At 38.5% G+C, this 22,251-nt stretch overlaps 1 protein-coding gene across 1 annotated transcript in view; it reads left to right on the forward strand.

The window, feature by feature from the left end:
* Positions 1-22,251, forward strand: part of LOC137261471 (TNF receptor-associated factor 6-like) — a 44,060-nt gene that overhangs the window by 5,550 nt on the left and 16,259 nt on the right. Inside the window, exon 2 of the mRNA XM_067799223.1 lies at positions 21,764-22,125. Coding sequence (XP_067655324.1) covers positions 21,875-22,125 — 251 coding nt within the window. The 5' untranslated portion in view covers positions 21,764-21,874. The remainder of the gene's footprint in view (positions 1-21,763; positions 22,126-22,251) is intronic.

Genomic DNA, 22,251 nt, shown 5'->3' on the forward strand with positions numbered 1-22,251 from the left:
GTGATACATGAGGTTTGCCCGAATCTTTCCCTTTCCCCCAGATTCCTAGATGTTTACTGAGCCGTTGGTCAAATTTCTTCAACACTGTGGAGTAAAAAGACTCCCTTCTTCGGGATCCCTGATTTGTATGAGTTTGTAACTCTGTCTCGGATATTTAATGAAGTAAATGTCATTCATTGATCCGACTCGTTAGCTGGTTTGTTTCAAAGACAGGATAATTGTACAACTATATACAACAATTATATAAAGTCTCTGTGCCGATATTTCACAACTATATACAACAATTTTATAAAGTCTCTGTGCCGATATTTCAAAGTCAGCAGACACACCACCTGAAATTTCCAAATATGAGCTCAAATTGCCCGCTTCAAGTTTGTATAATTGTGACTAATTTATTAATAGTGTATTATTATTATTTCATTGATTATGGTAAATTATTTCATGAGGAACCAACAGATACTGTGTAATGAGTTCTTGTTTGTGTAGAAGTCAGTGTTTATTTTAGCTGAAGTGCATATAAAGAAGGAACTACAGTTATGACAAACTAAAATTAGTTTTGGTGGTCCTACTGAATGGTTTCTGACTGGAGTTTTGTGTATAATTATTACATTGTGTACAAGCAGTAGTACTATTAGCATCTACAGCACTTGAGAGTACTCACATATCTGCGTGAAAACCAACTGATAACTTTGTGAAACTGACGGTGGGCCCCATCGGAGTGGGATAGGCACTTGTTTTAGTAGCAGGGGGTGACCGGTTTCGTTCTAAGTGAACTCATCAGACCATTCTGCATTAGCTGTGCAGCCCTTTATATACTCTGTGTGTGTGGCTGTTGTCTGAGCCTAGTCCTATTTATCTATGTATCTGCTCTACCCCCTAGTCCTATTTATCAACTGATAACTTTGCTAATAAACAATGCTATGAACAATAGTGCTTTAAAGTTTAGTTTCACATCAAGTGAATCATGTTGAATAATTCACTGACTATCATTCAACTACAACGTTAAAACATCTCTGGAGTATGGAAAATATTTGAAATTAAGTCAATTTTTTAAAAAAAAAAAAAAAAGGAAACCATGTTTTTACCCCTAATCTTCCTTCCAAGAGTTTCATATTTCCTCAAAAGTTGGCTGAAATCATTTGAATGGAATTTTGCAATTGTATCAAACAGGTCCATCCTTGTGTTGGTTATCTAGACTTTGAGTAATAACCATGGCTGTTTGAAAAATCTGCAGTCAATTATGGTTGAGTTGTCTCCCTTCCAGTATGTTTGTAGACTCAGTGTCTGTAAAAGGTACATGTTTGCTGAGAAACTTCAGGAAACTTTGCATGCTTATCACTGAGTCTTTTATCATGGTTACATCAATTTTCATATGACTTGCTGCGATATGAATAAACAAGACTCTTGTGTGCCCTGTGGTTGGAAAAACAGACAGCATTGTCTCTTCTCAATTTTACAAGCCTATAATAGATGAGTTTTCAATGATTTGATAGAAGAAAAAAACAAATTGACAAGCTCTGTATACTCTTTAAAAAGTGGGGAAACCTGAACTTTCAATTTAGATACAAATTATAAACATTAACAAAACATCTTATAAATGCACCACCATTTCTCTATATCACCACCACCCCTGAACACAACACATGGGATGCATGTTCACAATGCATGGGGTGTCATTCTTCATTTTGACGGTTTGACAATCATCTTGCAACACACAATTGTTAGTGTTGACTTCCAAATGTTTGTTGAAAATGAAATTCGTACACATGCAAATTTCACATCATATTCCTTTCATCTTTCAAGAGCAATTACTGTTTTTGCTGGCAAACTGCAGGTGGATTAAAGGCAGATGATATATCACATTCTGAATCAGATCAGTGGCAGTATTTTAAAACTGAGATGTGCCTTAAAGAAAACTGAACAAAGCTCAACATGATCAAGTCCATTTCTAACAAAACTGAATCAGGTCATTTAAAAATTGTGTTGCATTTGTGTTCATACTAGTTACGTGAGTGGAATGACATGCTGCAGACCAGAAAGAAGGATCAGTTTCAGGCATAGACAGGGTTCATGTCAATGCAGAAACCTGTGTTTCTCATGCCCCCAAAATTAATAAAACTCCCCAAAGTATTTTGCATGCATGTTTTGGACACATAGAGTATGATGCGCTAAAAAAGTACCTTAGAACAGCAACATAACATATGTATGAAAAAAAGGAATTTTGAAATGAATCCGGGTTTTAATGAAAATTTCATGTGCCAAAGATTTGGAATGCATATTTATATTTTCATTTCTGCATGCACTAAACTCATACAAAACCTGCCATAACACTGGTAGGGGAGTCATTTTCAAAAGGAATCCAACAAACAAATGTAATCAGTTTTCTTGGAGCAAGGTCCACAATGATGCAAGACTGGAGTGTCATCTGCATTCTGACAAAAGCTCATCCTGTTTTGCATGTGTTGCACATGTAGCAAAAAGATTTTTGTTTCAAAATCAGAACACATTTCTTGGTAGGTTGGAACAGTAAGGTAGCCTAATGGTTGAACTCGCCCATAACCACCATATTTGGTGTAAAACCTCAGGCATATTGATGGGAGGGGCATCATTTTACAACTTAAAACATTTTGCACTTATATTTTTGCTATACAATTTTGATTTACCCCAATGTACTCATTCCATTTGTCCTTCAAGACTTTTAATACCACTTTTATAGAAATTTGCAGATTGTCCCTCTAACCATGCCTCTGTGGCAGCCTTTATGTCCTCTTTATTCTGGGAAAACTGGATTGTTTAGTCCAGGTTTGATTATTTGCAGACTACAATCATATAACTGGAGCATTGCTGAGTGTATCGTGAAACTAAACTCACTCACTCATTCTTGAAGCGTCTTCTATATAGGGCAGATTTCATTGGCCGGAACAGGAAATAGTTACTACGTACTAGACATGGGCTGTAAGGAGACTCTTGAATGTCTTGGGGTAGAATAGGCCTTCAGCATCCCATGCTTGCCATGAAAGACGACTATGCTTGTCGTAAGAGGCAACTAACAGGATCGGGTGGTCATGCTCGCTGACTTGGTTGACACGTCATCGGTTCCCAGTTGCACAGATAGATGCTCATGTTGTTGGTCACCGGATTGTCTGGTCCAGACTAGATTATTTACAGACCACCGCCATACAGCTGGAATATTGCTGAGTGCGGCGTAAAACTCAACTTACTGTAAGTGTAAGGTGGGTGATTTAACTTTTGGAAACCAGTCGCGTATTGCGTATTGTACAATTCTCAACCCGTGAACCGGAGCATTCTCATGCAAAAGCCAAAGACCAAGTAGAAGTAGAAGACACCCTGTTTCTGGCAAATAGATTTTTGCAAATCTTTCATTAAAATAGCGTAAAAGTAAAAGTAGCATAAAACTAAACTCACTTTCAGAATCTGTGGCCCTCACCACAGATATGGCTGAATCACTGCATCACATTTCCTTTCTGTAGGTGGAGTTGAAAAGAAACCTGTCAACCTTGTCCTTTATACTCAATAATTAATGTACTACACAATGCTACGTAGCAGTACTAATGTGCAAGTGATATGATTTTTCTTATGTGATCAGGGACAAAGCTGGTTTTACACAGTTGAACAAGAAGCTTTCTCTGTGGTTAAGGAAGTATGACTGGGATGCTGGTTGGATTTTTTGAGACCAGGAAGTAGAGTTTTTATTTGTATGGATTCCTTGCGCAGCATGTTCAGGGTATAGTAGGTGTAGGCACAAATTTTCAAGTATCGCCGCACTACAGTCATTTTCTGGTTTTTCTCCCATGAGAAATGCTGTGTTAGTAGCTTAATCACTTTCAGAAGTGTGTTTGGCCTACGACTGCAGAACAACAGTAACACACACACGCACACACGCACACACACTCACACACACACACTCACACACACTCACTCACTCCACCTCCACCTCCACCCTCACTCACTCACTCACTACCTCCACCTCACCCTCACCCTCACCCTCACCTCACCTCACCTCACCTCACCTCATCTCACCTCACCTCACCTCACCTCACCTCACCTCTGTCTTTCACAAAACACTGTATCCACCCCTCAGAAAAGGTCTGATTTTGATCAGATTTCCTTGCACTTAGCACATTTTAATATCACTGTATTTGTCTAGCCCACCATAATCTTTAATTGTTTTTAGGACATGTAATTAGTACAATCAACGTTATTAAAACGAAAAGTTTGTAGACTTGGAGCAGATTTTAGTGACAAAGGGAGGTTGGGAGGTTGTTCCATAGCACGGGAGCTGCACATTCAATACTCCTTTGATTTTCATGATCAGTTGTGTGCATCAGTATTTGGGAAATTAAAAAAAAGTCTGTTGTCCGTGAAATAAAATATTCCCCATCAATGTAACAGCCCATCTGACCCACTCTAAAATTTGCAGGTCATCCCAGAATACCTGTGTCTGACACTTTCAGGCCCCACCCTGTAAAAGTCTGTTTAGCTTTTCAGGAATTGTTTACTTTCCTTGGCCTAATATGCATAAAATGGCAAATATCAGCATACATGGTTAATAGGTGCAATTATCACATGCCTATGTAGGTCAGATATGAGAGATAACTGCTGGTGTTACGACCCACGTAAGAGTATAAGGACAGATGAGCCAGACAATGGTATGTATCCTATTGGAGCACTTTACTCGATGGACATTATTTCAAACCCCATGGGAGGAACTGTTGGTTAGCCCAGTCATTAAGGTATTTTCTCGTCATGCAGAAGCCTTGGATTTGATTAACCACATTGAGGTCCATTTCTGTTGTTCCCTGCTGTGATAATGTGGGAATATTGCTAAAAGCACTCGCTATTTCAAACCTTGAGGCACCATATTGGATCGATTGTAGTCTTAAAGGAAAACCATCCCTGGAATGTTATCTCTGAAAAAAAACCCAGCGTGGTTTGCTTATGTTTTTGTCCAAATAAGAACATTGGAAAGTGTGCCACATTTGAATGTTATCTGGAACTAAAACTAAGCTGGTGATGATTTCCATGATTTCAAGAATCTGTGTTTGGTTCAAGACTTTGGTTCTGGATTCTGTTGGTTCAAGAATATTTGGTTGGTTGGTTCAGGAATATGTGTTTTTCAGGAATCTGCTGTTCGTTGAAGAATCTGCTGTTGGTTCAGGAATATGTGGTTGGTCATAGAATCTTTGATTGGTTCAGGAGGCTGTTGCTGATTCAAGAAGCTTTGGTTGGTTCAGGAATCTGTTGTTGCATCAAGAATCTTTGGTTCAAGAATCTTTGGTTGGTTCAAGAGTTTGTTGCTGATTCAAGAATCTGTGGTTGGTTCAGGAATCTGTTGGTTTAGAAATCTGTTGTTTGTTCATGAATCTGTGGTTGGACCAAGAATCTTTGTTTGGTTCAAGAGGCTGTTGCTGATTCAAGAATCTGTGCTTGGTTCAAGAATCTGTTATTGGTTCATGAATCTGTGCTTGGTTCAAGAATCTTTGGTTGGTTCAACAGGCTGTTGCTGATTCAAGAATCTGTTGTTGGTTGAAGAATTTGTGGTTCTTTCAAGAATCTCTGGATGGTTCAGGAATCTGTGTTTGTCTCAAGAATCTCTGGTTGGTGCCACTACTTGATTTAAAAGTCTGTTTGGTAGTGTTGCCAGTTCACATGGTTGTTGTGTATGTACAAAAGATTCTTGAACATTATGTTATGATTTGTAATTTAGAACATATTTTCCCAGTGTGGAGTTTTTTTCACAATTTTTGTGATCTTCCTTCTGACTTCATTCAATACCTGCAGAATGTTTGTCTTGCAGTCAGAAGTCTCAGTTTTCCAACTGATACACACATTACATCCACCGTCATCACAGTACTGAAATGAATACACTAAACAGGTGCTAGCATAACATGTTGACATACATGACTGAAACACTTGTCATGTTTTGAACTGTGGAATTCAACAATAACTTAAATACCAAATGGCAAGTGACCTGCAGTGAATTTCCAGATGATCTTAGGATTACCCGAGGATTTGCATCCTGTGTTTGAGGGTCCATGGGATTCATACTCTTATTTTTCAGGGGTTCCAGACACTTCAATATTATTCATAATACTACAGTGGAATCTGTCAAATTCGGACCTTGAGTAAATCAGTTTTCTTTACAATTCAGACCTTAGTGGTGGTCCCGGCAGAACATAGTTAAGTTATCATTACATAAACGCTGAATAAATCAGACTTGGTATAATTCGGAATTCGGACTAAAATCTCGACCCGACAAGGCAAGTGACTATGAAAACACGCTGACTACGTCGGACTTCCTGCCGGAGGCGGAGTGAGTGGCCTAATTAGCGGTCCCCAACTTCAAGCGGATTATTAGGTTAATCAGTAAGCAAACAACTCAACCAAGAGGACTCAGCTCAGTGTCACTCAGTGTCACTGTCATTTTATTATAAATAGAAAACAGTCTCGATTATTTTTCATCAGTAGCAAAATGGCTGAACCACCTCCAAAGCGAAGACGTGCATATGCAACATTAAGCTTGGCTTCTAAGATCAAGTTAATAGAAGATGCTGAATCGACACCTCCCATTTAACAGAAAGACCTTGCCGAAAAGTACAAAATCAGCATGCAAACAGTCTCGGATTATAGCAATGTGGATGTGAAGTTTCTTCCCCCTAATACAACTTCTGTGTTGCAACCGCTCGACCAAGGGATAATACAAGCGCTTAAGGCAAGGTATCGAAGACACATGCTAAAAGTTCTCTTGACGCGTATGGATGACAGTGAGAGTGTGGGCGAACTTTGTAAGTCAGTGACTGTGCTGGATGCAGCGAGTTGGATAAACCTCACTTGGTCTGAGACCACAGTTGCGACTGTTGTGAAGTGTTTTGCACCATGTGGATTCAGGACCCTCGACCAAGACGAAAACGCAAGTGACAGCGAGGAAGATGACATTCCATTGTCAAGACTCATGTCATCGCTAAATCCAGATGTAACAACAGAAGAGTACATTTCTTTTGACAGTAAAATCCCCACAGAAAGCATGTGTGATGATGATTGGGAGCGTGACATGGTGGATTCACATCATGGAACTGCGAGCGAGTGTGTGTCAGATGAACTCTCAAATTGGACAATTCGGACTCTATGTAATTCGGACAATTAACTCAGTCCCAGTCGAGTCCGAATTTGACAGATTCCACTGTATGTTATATTATTATTGCAATTCAGTCACTGTTACTGTAGTGTGTATCATGATCATCACAGTTATTAAACTGCAAATGATATCATTGGCTGGCTAGTTACAGACTCAGAGATATTTATTGTTACTTGATCAACATATTAAAAAAATTATTTTGACTTTTTCTGTGTCCCTGTGTACACGCAAGTCCATTTTGTTGCTAGTCCATCCCTGTGATCTCTCCCATCACATGATCATCATGTACATTCCTGGTACATTCTGGGGTGGTGGGGTAGCTTAGTGGTTAAAGTGGTTGCTCATCATGCCGAAGACATGGGTTTGATTCCACTCATGGGTACAGTGTGCGAAGGACAGTGCTAAAAGTGGTGTAAACAGGGCTCCCACAGATTAGGGAAAATTCTGAAAGTCAGGGAATATTGACATGTTTTCAAAAGTCAGAGAATTTTGGGTTTAGGTCAGGGAAATTAAGGGTTATGCAAAAAAATGATGAAACGAATTATCTCCCTTCCCAGTCAGAACATGTGTTGCACCCACTTATTGAGTCAAATCAGATGCAAATTTACTTCCAGTGCAAATTTGCATGGTGTGTAAATTGTGTCCGCATAGACTAGTTTGCACATGTGTATTTTATTTGCGTACGTATGTATATTTACGTGGTGTGCAAATGGGTCCATGCGAAAAGGGTATTGGATTCAACTTGACAGCAATGCAAGCAAATATGGAACCACAAATATCACTCTTCTGCCAGGGCATTGTGTTGATGTGACACACAGGACATATAATGGCTAGCTTGTCAACGAAGGCAATGGAGATGCCATTGATCCCCTATTACATGACTGACTTTTGTATAGAAGGAACATTTGCGCATCACACAGAGTAAGAGGTTCTGGCTTTCCCAAAGCATGCGGAAATTACTGAGGCCTTGTGAATGGTCGCTTTTGAAACAAACTGCTGATTGCACAACTAAATCTGATGGCAACCAGTCACGAATCCTGAACACTCGCACCATGACCATGAGAGACACTGATTAGAGCAGAGGTTTGTAAGACGATATGACAAGTAACCTCTCTATGAAGAAAATGTCTCAGAATATGATTTCACATTTACAGGGGTTCAAAAATCCCATCACCTGACGCCCAGAACAAGTCAGTTTTCATTTTGGGCAACCAAATAATAGTATCTTACTTGTCTATGGACTACTAGATAATTTCAACTTATTGTTTAAAACTGCAAATAATCCTGGATTTCATTTCATTTCATACCTGCTCATAATGTAGCTATTAAAGTTCGCAATAATCCTAAAGTTGAGAGTGAAATTATCACTCTTCGATAAATAGTCAGTAAACAATAACATCACGCATTGTGTCATAAAAGCAGGGCAAGTCGGAAATTAGTCAGGACAAGTTACTTTCTTGAACACATTTGCCAAGGTGTACGAACAATACACCCCCATCACATCTGTCATGGGACACACTACATGTGCACCCTGGCAAATCTGCCTACATGGTTTGGTATACTTCGGCTGTTGACCAATAAGTATTCAACAAATTTGTCTTAAGAGTAATAATATCAGTTACATGGTGTTTTGAAAGGGTGTAAGGAACTGTAAGGCCGTTCTAAATCCCTGCACCTCGGGAAATATAAGGGTCTGACAGTCACCCTTTCAAAACACCATGTAGCTAAGAATGTTATGTTACATTGTGGCAGGGGAGTCAGGGAAAAGAAAAAATTCTTCATTACAGATATCATTGTTTGGTAAATGTAATAAATTGATGAAAATTTTTTGTATTTACGATATATGCCAAGGAAATATCTTTAAAGGTTTGTTAGGGCTGGCTGAAGGGAAGGACTTGAATGGTCAGGAAAAAATCCATACATGTCAGGAAAAAGTCATGGAATTTTGGTATGCCATGCCTGTGGGAACATTGGTAAAACAAACTCACTCACTGCAATTCATTACTTGATCACTGAACCTAGGTCAGGTTAATAGGTATGTTATTGTTCAGGCAGAACAACTATCCTGGTCAGCTTGAATGTTACTGGTAATGGTGAAGGCTGTGCTAATGAATCATCTATATATCATGATCAGTGGTAGAGATTGTCCTTGTGAAACTGGCCAAACAAAGGCATTATAAGATACAATGAGGTAAGACTTGATTGTCACATGGAGATTTGTAATGCATGGAAATATGTATAAAATGAGAGTATGGCACACCATATCCACAGATATAATTGTACAGAAAATGTACCAGAATTTGTAGGGTGTGTGTTTGTGTGTGCATGCGTGCGTGCAAACTCTCTGAAACACACCCAGAACATGAGCTTCATTGTGGTCTTTTGTCATTTTCCAGTGGGTGTAGGGTGGGAAGTACTTTAAAAGGTGTACGTGCTTGTGTGCATGCCTGTCATATTCAATAACACAGCCATAGTAAGCTATATAATTGTTCAAATGTATTAAAAATATAATTCCAGGTATTTAAGGATGGTTTTCTGGCTGGTTTGAATGATTCAGCCATGCATATCGTCACGACACATCACCATCAATCATAAAGCCTAGGAGAAATTTACATTTCAGAATTATTCTGCCTTTATAGAAAGATACAGTGTCATAGAGAATTCATTGCTGCCCTATTTTTAATCACAGCTTTTAATCTTATGTGATACTCATTAATGAAGATGTGCAGTTCCACTTCAAAAAGTATATCACATTTAAGGAAGACAGTTTTTTGGATGTCAGTGTCATTACTAAGAGGAACAAATTGTTTCGGAGTATATACCTACTCCTTCATAAGGTGAAAATATCACGGTTAAGGAAGACAGAGATCCTATAGCAAGTATGGGATACCAGATGGAAGTGTGCTCCTACAGTGTTGTATTGCCTCTCAGAACAATGGAAACAGTTATAGCAACCAGTGCCATGTGTAAGGTAAATGGTCAGGCGAGTTATGTTTTATGCCACACACAGCAATAGTCCAGCTATATGGCGGCTCTCTAAATAAGTCTCGACCAGAAAATTCAGTGATCAAAAGCATGAGCATCGATCTACACAATTGGGATGCAATGATGTTTGTGAACCAAGTGAGCAAACCTGACCATCAGATCCCATTACTTGCTTCTTGCAACAAGAATTGGCTACTGAAGATCAATTCTAACCCAGGTATTCATAGGTCTTGTCATATGTCATATGACTTGAGAGTCCAAAGCAGAGAGTTCTTGTCATGAAGTTGTCATAAGAAGTTCTCAGTCTATAAGTCACATGTTTTCTTGACAAATCAGTACTTGGCATTTTAGGAAAAAAATATTTTACACCGATCCTTTTCAATGTTTCATTTGTACTTCTTTTGTATAGCTATCTGTGAAGAAGTTTGTTAACTCTTATGCTTTCTTCAACACACCTATGCAACATGTTTTTGCGTATAATAGGACATTATGAAGCACTTGGACAAGTCCACACTTAAACATGTATTATGCGGGGTTGCGGTGGGTGAGCTGATGAAAGCACCAAGCTAGTGATTCAGTGAGATTGAGGTGATGGAATCAAGCCCACCTGTGACCGAGCGTGAAAACCTTGGAATCCACATTGTGTGCACACTCTCTCAGTGTTGTCACAACCCCTAGTGTACAGTACACAACCCTGTGAACTTAAAAGAACCCACGAATCCGTTGGTATATGACCAGATGGTGGTCACATGAACACGTGCATACACCTAGTTGCAGGTACAGCACCGTGCAGTAAACTTGGACAATGTACTGTGACTATGTGGCCCAGTCCACCCAGCAGTAAATTGGGTACCTCTCCAGGATGAGAGTGCCACAACAAAATTTGGTGCACCTAGAGGTAGCAAGAGTTGTATACTCCCAAGGGAGTTGAGATTGGTATTACGATGTGACGTTGAGACTGACATCCAGTGATCAAGGGAACCATATACCAGAGCCTTGAGCAAGCTGTAGGTGCATGGATATACGTATCCTGTAGTAATAATAATGCCCTAGGTACCATGATCTTCATGATTCAAATCGTTTGGTAGTGGACAATACACAACCCACTCACTGTGCACTTACAAGAACCCATGAATCTGTTGGTAAATGACCAGATGGTGGCTAAATTAATAGGTGCAAACTATATGACCGTGTGTCCCAGTCCACCCAGCTCTGAATGGTTACATCGTCAGGAGGGGAAGCCACATTAACTTGAAGCACCTAGTGGCTGCAAGATTTCTATGTTCCCAAGGCAGTTGAGATTGATAATACGATGTGCCATTTAATGATCGTGGGAAAACTAAACTGCACCTTGAGCATATATGCACTGCATATATGCGCTATGTAAATATCCTAAAGTGATAATGAAAAAAAACCAAAATTATAAAAGTGTCCAATTGGAAATATATTTTACTGGACCCTTTTCGAGATTTTTCTGGATACAGCAGTTGTAAAAATCTGATCATGCTTGTACTGAAGTTGAAGTTTTATGTTTTAGATCACATTACAACTAAAGAAATTGTTCTTAAATCAAACATTCCCAAATAGGTACAAGATTTACAACACAAAAAATTCTTTTCATATTGCCGATTGATTAATATCTGTTGGTAGTACTTATGGAGAAATTATTTGAATGTTACTTTTTACAGGGGCTCTTGTTCCGTGGGTTATTGTCCTTTTTAAAACTATTAACTTTGTATGCAGGTGAGCTTCAGTGCCGCGAAACCATTATTTCTTCTGTTACCACAGTCCTCGATATCTCCAGGGTATACATTTGGATAAGTCTCCTCGATATCTCCAGGGTATATGTTTTGATAAGTGTCCACTATACCCTGGATTCATCTATGGCTTGGCCTGATAATGTTATTACCTCCCTTTGCTGGTTCAGCATTCTCACAGTAGCCAATCAGCTAAGTCGCTGTTACAGCCGAGCTTGAGAGTGTCAACAAGATACTGGTAGCAGCTGCGAAGGATTGACTTTGGGGAAATCATTATATGTAACAGACAAGTTGTCATGTCCAAAACTTAAAAACATACATGCAAGAACTCCTGTCTCTGTCAGTTCCTCTGCATGAGTTGTGTTGCCAAGTTTGAATGGTTAGATAATTTAAAAACTGAAAGTGAGTTGTGATTGGTGTGCTCAACATACCAGCGAAGACACCAGATTGGATAAAAAGCCAACCTGGAGATATCAATGATGTTATCGCAGTAAGCCTCAAATACTCCTGTTAAAACTATGTTATATAACAGTGTATGAAATAGGGCCACACCATGAGCAAGATTTCTAACTGACAGTTTAAATTTACAGCAGGCTAGTCCAATATCCGCTTAAAAATGTTTTATAGATCTGAGTAGATTCACCATATTTTAAAGTCAGTGAGGCTTGTTTGACATAGTATGAGCTGTTGCTGTTTGAACATTGAACAAATGTATCACAAACTCAAAGCTCTGTGTTGACATATTTTCACCTGAACAGCGACACTTATCGGGGCGTGGAGTTCTACAAACTCATAAGTTGGATTTTCTTTAAAATAAATCCTATCTGAATTATTTTCTTTTTATTGTCTGGTCTGGTTCAATCCATTTTGAAGTTACCAGCCCAGATGTCTGGCATATTTCATGCACTGGTTGTACAAACAATGAAAGTTTCAAATGGCTATTACTGGTTATATCACAAGGGTTGTTCTCAGTTAATGCTCACCATATACCACACATGCAATTGCACTTATCCCTTTGTAATACAAACCAATAATAAGCGATTTGAATGAATGATCATTTGTTACACAGCTTTTATCTGATGTTGAATGAAATTCTGAGATGTAAATGTTCAATTGGCAAGGTAAAATCAAGAGGATTCGCAATCTTATTTCCACTTTCTTTGATTTATATTTTTGCTTAAAGTGAACTTCATCGGTACATTCTGACTGCAAATGGACTATAGTCCAGAACTAACAGACCAGTGGTTGTGGCTGTCCTCTCTTGAGAGGGTTATGGGTTTACATTGTACAGTAGTGTCTTTAGCCAGGGAAGCATTGTCGCCAGGATTGTGTTTACTCTGTTCCCCCTTCTTGTAATAAACAGGTGACCCCCTTGTTACTTCCTGGTCTGACAAAATAGGTCACTGTAACATTCCTGCACCCAATCCAGCTTCATACTGGGGGACCATTGAGTAGTACTTGTGAGTGAGGTATGTTTTTTTTGTTTTATTTGTTGATGTCATGTGATTGGTGTCCATAGAAATATTGCAATGGGTTGGGAGTGTAATGTGAAGTATCCATTAGGTCATATAAGCATGTGTTTATGACTTGAATCAGAGTCTGTGTGTCCCATATTTTTTCTGGTTATGATACAGTAGTAACTCATGCTATAGATTTGATTGGTTGGTTTGTTGTTTACTGTCGCATGTGGTAGGATATTGGGGGTTGGTTGGAGTACCCTTGTGGTTAAAGTGTTCGCTCACCATGGTGAAGACCCAGGTTTGATTCCCCACATGGGTACAATATTTAAAGCCCATTTCTGCTGTTCCCTGTCATGGTATTACTGGAGTATTACTAAATGTGGCATAAAACTTGCTCATGCTAGCAGATAATAATAACAGTCCATTTATCATGCGCATTACTCCATGCACAATGCATGCTTGAAGAGCCCAAACAATCTGATTATTATTACCCGGATTAACCCAAGCTGCCTGTTAGAAGGTTAGTGGTTGCATGACTTATTCCACCGGGTACCCATTTTCTGCTGGGTGAACAGAGGTAGTTTTGAACAAACTCACTTGCATAAAGTTATGTGTTAAGGCTTAGCAGATGGGACTCACATTTCAATGACATCTAACAAGTTGACAAGAGATGTTAGATTTCTGTTTATACTTTGAGTGAAACAAAAGAATATCTATGTAAGTTACAGTTCTGTACCAAATTATGTATGTATCCTGTTCAATGTTTCAAGGCACACCCTTGTGTACTTGAGTGTCTCTCATGAAGATCCGAGCTGGAATTCATCTTCAGTAACCCATATGTGTGTCATAAGAGGCGACTAACACGATGCAGAGGTCAGACTTGCAGACTTTGTTGACATGTCAGCATATCCCACCTGATTGATTGATGCACATGATGTTGATCACTGGATTGCAATTTGCATAGCCCAGACTCCTGGTTTACAGACTGCATCCATATAGGTGGAATGTTTCTGAGTATGGCATTGAACAGACAAACTTACAGGAAGGCATAACTTGAACATGGTGAGTGCACCACTGCTGGCTGCAGCCATCATGATGTGGCTGGTTAGTGAGTAAGATTTTATGTTGCTTTTAGCAATATTCAAGCTGTATCATGACAGACACAATAAATGGATTTCACACATTGTTCCCATGCGAGGAATCAAACCCAGTTCTGTGGTTGAACAGTGAATGCTCTAACCACAATCCAGTCCATAAAACAGCCATGGGTGTTTGGAGATTTACCATGTGTTGCTTGCTATCTTGCTGGCATATTTAACATTGTACACAGCAATAATCAAAGTATGCGAAACCTTTATACTGTGTTATTTTATCTGGACCTGACAAGAGTTGGTGGGGTAGTCAAGTGGTTAAAGCGTTCGCTCATCACTCTGAAGACGGGGGTTCCATTCTCTGTATGGCTACAGTATGTGAAGCGCATTTCTGGTGTCCAGTGCCGTGATGTTGCTGGAATATTGGTACAAGTTTTATGCTGCACGCACGCACGCACGCACGCACGCACGCACGCACGCACGCACACACGCAATCAATCAATCAATCAATCAATCAATCAATCAATCAATCAATCAATCAATCACTCACTCACTCACTCACTCACTCACTCACTCACTCCACATTATGAGATTTGACTTACGTAGTTGGGATACAGTGCCACACATCACCAGTCTTAAGAAATATAAATCCTGTTCCTCGCCACTGTATTTGATGCTGAAAATGTTTAGGACTGTTGCTGGTATGCCAGTATACCACAATACGCTTTTCGAACAATATGTATTGTAATATTTTTTCTGAGAACCATTATGTTTGGAAAGGAACATCTATCAAGTTTTTGTGATTATCACAGGCATAAAATCTCTTGTCCCATCCATGGCTGGTACATTTATCATCAGCTCTACAATCCAGCACATTGTCTAAACCGGACTCTTTTTTCAGTCGCAATGAGTGCCGGTTTAGACAGCTTCCACTGTATATTGCAATACAGTATATTTGCCTGTGCACAACCCTACCAATTCTAAACCAGAACTTCGCGAGAAATTTACTTTACTGATTGTGTGTAATCTTGCCCATTATGTGCAACACACCACACACACATTCCGTTTTTTTGTAATGAGATCTTGAGGAGCATACAAATGTTTGTATTCTTCAGGATTGTCCGATATGCATGGATGATACTGCATGTATACAACAGAGACTTTATAGTCATGTCATACATTCATCCCAAATGATTGGCTATGACGTACTGAATTAGCATAAGGTCCGGATGACATGGAACATGTAACGATGACGCAAAACTCAAGAACATAGTGAATGGGAGATCTTTCTTTGTTCTCTTCACCCTCATTTTTTAATAGATGAATAACATGAATAGGATGTCCTTTAAGCAGCTTTTGTGATACTTCCTAGTTGACTCTTGAGACAGCACTGCCATAAGGGGTTAGAGACGCAAGACTTTGCTCTTAATAAATGCTTCGCTCATCCTGGTTGTAGCTCAATACACATTGATTCTGTACCTGGTTCAAGACAGAACAGGACTGCACAAGATGAGCATTTGGGATATATACTACCATGCTCATGAAAAGACTCACCTCTGTAAATGTAGCCACCCTTTTCAGTCAACTGTTCTGAACTAGATTTTGCAAATACTCCATACTGCTTGAAGGTTTTGTTTACACTTAAACTGATGTATTGTAAAACAAATTTGTAACATTGAAAAGATTATTGTCATTAGTTCTATTAATGGAAATATCTATTCAATGAAAATTGGTGAATTCTGAACAAAACTTTACATAAAAAATGTAGCTGTTGACGTGCTACATTTTTGTAGATCAGTGTTCTTATTGTTGATCACTGGATTGTCAGCTCCATAATGGAATGTTTACAGAGCACCGTCATATAGCTGCATCTGCCCAGGAAAATAGGACGTTCGGTGGCTTGTTCCCAAATTTTCCATATGAGGCTTTACCTTCACCTGACATTGGAGATATATGGTTTCATGTCAGCAGCAAAGGATATTCTTCTTGTCATTCCATTGCCATTGGCTAATAAAGTGCTTTAATTCTCTCACTTCAGTTATGTTTAGGCCACACAAATTTTATTTCTTGTTTTGCAGATCCTCCTGGTGTAATTTTCCAAGAATAAGGAAAAAATGAAAATGAAATTTCCTGCTCAAAAATTTAAATTCTAATTATGAAAAATGTAAACTTACTCAAATTTTTATTGTTTTTGGGGGGTCTTTTTTTTGTTTTTTTTTGTTTTTTGTTTGTTTGGATTTTTTTGCCACATTTGTACTTCTTAAATTGCTAGAAGTAAATTAAATACTATACTGTAAAACTGACATATGGCCTGCCGAGTATAAATGGGTATTATGAATGTTGACTGGGTATCTCATTTTCTGTTACCCAGTGCTTTCAAGTATGTGGTTATTTCAGTCATTTTACTAACTGAAGTAGATGTCATTGTCAGTTTACTAGGCAAGTATGTACTGCCTTACGTCATACCTAATCAAAACCAACTTCAATATAATGGAAATGCAAAATGTTCAGAAAAAAATCACTCATTCTATGCTGACAGTACACCACTAGTCCTATACTAACAGCACAACTTGATAACAATCGATGTTGGGTTTTTTTTCCTTTCATAAGCTATTTTTATAAACATATTCTGCTCGCGTGTTTTTTAACTTTTTGCATATTCAACGTTTTAAATGCATCTTAAGATTTCTCAAATAACTGGTTTAAAAAGCACAATCAATGCTTCACATGTTCAGAAAATCCTGAAATACACAGAATGTAGATTTTGGTACACAATCTTGACTAGCCTCTGCATAGACTCATTAGTCCAGCCAAAATATAATTCTGTAATTACAAGCAAGTACTTATAAGGTAATTTAACTCCCTGGCTACGGAGGATAAGCAGGTAGATGTAATCCAGAACATCAAAGCTCATTTAAGTTCACCTTCACCTGAATACTGACAGAGATGAACCAGGAAGTAGTTTGACACACATAGGGCAGACTTATCTATGGCTTGTTCACCACTGCTCTTTCATTTCTGGATCAAGTTGATATGTTTTTCTGGATTTATTCACTGTACAGCTAGTGAAACATTTTCAGGAAGCCATTTTATCTTGGTTTGGTGAGTAGTGACTTATACTTCCCTTGTATCAGTTTAATTTGGAGATAACAGGGTTTTTGTAGCTGGACATAGCAGATTTATTTCCTAGTTGAAAAAACTGATTTCAATTTAGGAAGCAGAATATTTGTAATAATTAAATGGTCATTGTTTTGGTGGTCAGTGGGCAATTTTAGTACATTTGGAGGAATTTAATATTTTTCTTATCATTCAGAAATTATGATTTTGTAAATTTTTGTCTCTTGTGTTTAGGTTTTCCAAATATATATATATGTGCACTTGAAGATATGTTGTCATGGAAACTGATAAGGGAACACCTGAAAGTGAAAGTGCTCCTTCATTCTGTTCCTGGTTTCTTCACAAGCTTTGTATTGCACTTTGGCTGAAATTCTTGAAAAGAATAAACACTTGTACGTTCGGATGTTCCTTTTTTGTTTCCATGAATATATATAAGTATTTCAGTATGAAATGATATTCTGATGCTGTTGCTGACAAGGGTGACATGTCCTAGCAATGAAAAGTAACAGAACTAACGATTTGAATGTAGCAATCTTTGAGGTTTGTATGTTAGGTACTGATGTTTGCATGTTAGTACTGAGGTTTGCATGTTAGTACTGAGAAGTAAATACTTAAAGCCTATATGTGTTTGTAATCCTACATACAGTAAATTTATTGAATTGATGTCCTCTGAATGTAAATGTGTTTTATCTTTATCAAAATTTGTGGTTTATTTTTGCATTTAAACAGCATTCATCACGAACCTGATGTCCACGTATCACACTCATTCATGTATCGTTTTTCATTCACTGTTGAAAAATTATTGTTATTAACCTGTGTTCTGTGGGTCAGTGGCCTGCAACCTCAAGAAAAATAAGACTCTATGCATGTTAGTACTGTGGCAATACTCAAGAATGCAGTGTGCATTCACAATGACATTTTACATTATGCATGATCAGTACGTGATCACATGCACATGCACATGCACACAAAAAATGAAACTGTGTGCATCTATTATTCAGGAATTACCATCACTCATGCAGTTTAGCTGAGCGCATGTTTAGAAATGATCTGAGACATATCGCTATGAACAAACCAAACAGCACACTATGAGTATCAATATTTCAAGTTGGCCATATATTTGACACTTCGGAAAGAGTAATTACTCCACTTTAGTATGGGAGCGTTAAAAAGGTGAGGTGAAATAAAACATGGGTCTGACTCACCTAAACAACACTACATCTATACAAGATCATCTTATTACGTAATTCCACGGCGCAGTAGATTTAAATGCCTCTTAACAAGGGGAACTTCGGTTCAATATTATACCGCTCAAAAAAAGTAGGGGATATTCCATTTTGCCAGCATGCTACTAGCCAATGCCATTATCCATATGAGAAAAAATAATTCAAAGCTCCAGATCAGGCATGTGTTTATGTAATTTAGGCAATAAAAATCACATTTACTCAATTAACAACAAATCTGGGAGTACAAAAAATGCATAAGAATCACTTAAAACCCAGTAGGTCTATGATATTATACCTTGGGTACTTTACTCAATTAACTACACTGGTTTGCATATGATAATTCGTCATGGCACTGGAACTGTACTACAGCGTTTGCAAATGTTAAGCGATGCCTATATATGCATGTACTATTATAGCCATAGTCACTGTTAGGAGTAGACACTGCAATAGACAAATGGCTTCCATGTTGAGTGTTCAAAAATGGCTGCCAACTATTCAGTAATTACTAAAAGTATTGAGAAGGATTTTTATTCATATATCTATAAGTGTTAATTAGCCAGTAAGTATAAACATTGCATGAAAGAACTGAATTCTTTAAACTAGTGGGAGTAGACAAATAGCTAGTTAGTCCTCAAAATATGCAATTACTCTTCCATATACAGACAGGGGAGTAAATACTCAATTGCTTGAAAAATTACCTGGAGCTCTGGTAATTTATATCTATACAGATGATACATTCCCACGGGAATGGAATAAATTGTCACATTTTCCCTTTATTTCTCTTCTGGTGTGGAGTTGTGCCACACAAGACAGGCTAATATATTTGGTTATTGTGAAAGTATTGTAGGCCAGTCAGTGATATTTTGACAAAGTTTTCATTGACAGCATATGTCTCCATGACAACACATTACCAGTGTAAAGTGTTGGTATCACCGCTTTGACCAAAGACCGTGTTGTGACACCCTTACATCATATTAGTGTATGCTATCAATATCCTACTGCTATCAAAGCTACAGTGTCCTGTCACAATACCAGGATATCCTGGAAGTCCTACTTCTAACCCAGTCTGCAGGAGTCAATCCTGCTATTATCGTTTATACAAGGCATCCTTTACCGTTTTTAATCAAGTGGCATTTTAAAAGCTGGAGACCGACATCAATAATTCCATATTTATTTTTTTAAAAAACGATTCCGTGTTTGTTTAAATATTAAAGATGAAGTCTTCAACTGTCAGTGATATTGCAGGAGATTAGCTAGAAATCATTCAACACATTGACTGAGCTGGTGTATCTTAATTTCCTTGACCCATGAAGGTCTGGGGTAGAATAGTCCTTCAGCAACCCATATTTGCCATTAAAGGTGACTCTGCTTGGTGTAAGAGGTGACTAACGGGATCGGGTGGTCAGACTTGCTGACTTGGTTGGCACATGTCATCGGTTCCCAGTTGTGCAGGCTGATGCTCATGCTGTTGATCACGGGAGTGTCAGGTCCAGACTCGATTATTTACAGACCGCCACCATATAGCTGGATTTTTGCTGAATGCGGTGTAAAACTAAACTCACTCACTCACTTCATGTGCTCAGTAGTGGATATTTGATCAGTTGAAATAACTGGAGATTTGTCACATTGACTAAACAAGTAAGCAATCAATCATGTTTTCTCATAATCGAGCACAAACAATTTTTGAACGCTTGTTTGCATTCTTTTCACAAAGTTGTTTTTGTCAGTGTCATTAAATTTACATTTCATAACTTTACAAATCATTCCAAGTCATGATTGAATTTATCTAAAGGCTCCGACTCCGACTCCGACTCCGACACAAAAAAAATTAATTTCAATGATTGATCAGTTCTTATGAACTAAACAGCAATTGTGAGATTTTTATTCCCCAACACTAGTGCTCAACGGCTTGTGGGGTAGCTTTGCGGTTCAAGCATTTGCTTTTTGTGCCAGAGACCCAGGTTTGAAGCCCATTTCTGGTGTCTCAAACTGTGATAATGCTGGAAGTGTAAAACTAAACCCAACCTCTATCTTTACAGTATAGATAGCAGCTTTCTTCAAGCAACTATCAAAAAGTGAATGTGGCTTAATTTTCTTAGCCAAATTTTAGCCAAATTAAACCAATAAACATGCAGCTTTTGATGCACTGTTTTCAGCTGTGCAGGATTTCAAAAGACAGGTGTGTGTGACTATTAGGATTCCTTGAGGATGTCCAAGAGACATGAAACATTACCTCTTCTTTACAAATATGTAGATGATCTTATGTGTTCCTTATAGGAACCAGAGCCTATGTTTTCTTTGTCTGAGCTTTTTCCTGGAAACAGCGTCTCTGTGGTGTCCCAGGTATGAAGATCTAGAGCGGAAAGGCTGTCATGTTTTTTCAGTTCAGAAGGAGAACATTTGAGTGTGGATTACTTCTTTCAGTGGGATTGTCCAGATTCAGATATCTTGTGTATTTGTTGCCATCTCTGTGAATAAGAAGCAGGGTATTTTGATGTTTGTTGATTTGATGCAACAGCAAGTCAACTCATTCTCATGATAAGTAACAAAAGCAGAAACGTAATGACACTTGGATGCCCATAGGATTGAGTCAGTTTTAAGGTGCCTTTAGAAACATTCCAACAATATTTACACTACATTTACCCACAAATCCGTTGGCAGATGGTACATGAATATGTGAAAACACCTAGTTGTGGCTACAGCAAACTTGGACAAAGCGCTTTCACTATGTGTCCCTCGTAAGGATGGGAAAGCCACATTAAATCAGTGTGCCTTGTAGGCAGTAAGAGTTATATGATACCCAAAGAGGTTAGATTGAAAATACGATGCGTTTTTGAAATCGTCATCGAATGATCAAGGAAAAACAAAGCACCTTTCAGCGGTTGAACTGGATATTTCAGCTATAGAAATATTAGCATCATAACGATAATAATCTTTTTGAGGTACTTACATTTTTACTGTTGTGTTTCAGGTTCCCTACATGCTCAGAAAGAACTCTCGATGTTGCCTCATCCAATTGTGTGGTTGCTAGGAGTGCCGCGTGTCATGAGTCTGCACCAAGGACGTTTTGTTCGTGAAGATAATGGATGAAAATGAGGATAACCTTGGGCAGCCATCATTCCCAAGTGGGAGCGATAGCACGTCTTTTGGAGAGGGGTCATCGTCAGGGCCAGCATATTGGTATCAAGAGCCGACAGAGGGCTTTGACTATAACTTTGTGCCAACCCCTGACGAGAAGTATCAGTGTATCATCTGCCTGCACATCCTGCGAGAGCCTCAACAGACCAAGTGTGGTCATAGGTTCTGCCGTGGCTGCATCACAAGATGGTTGAGGTAAGTTTAAGGGGGGGTGTTTGTTTTCATCTTGATTGCATGTTGTCACATCTTGATTGCATGTCATCACACCTTAATAGTATGTCATTACATCTTGATTGCTTGTATCACACCTTGTTAGCATAT

Source organism: Haliotis asinina, chromosome 14 (genome assembly GCF_037392515.1).
Source record: "Haliotis asinina isolate JCU_RB_2024 chromosome 14, JCU_Hal_asi_v2, whole genome shotgun sequence".
Taxonomy (NCBI): Eukaryota; Metazoa; Mollusca; class Gastropoda; order Lepetellida; family Haliotidae; genus Haliotis; species Haliotis asinina.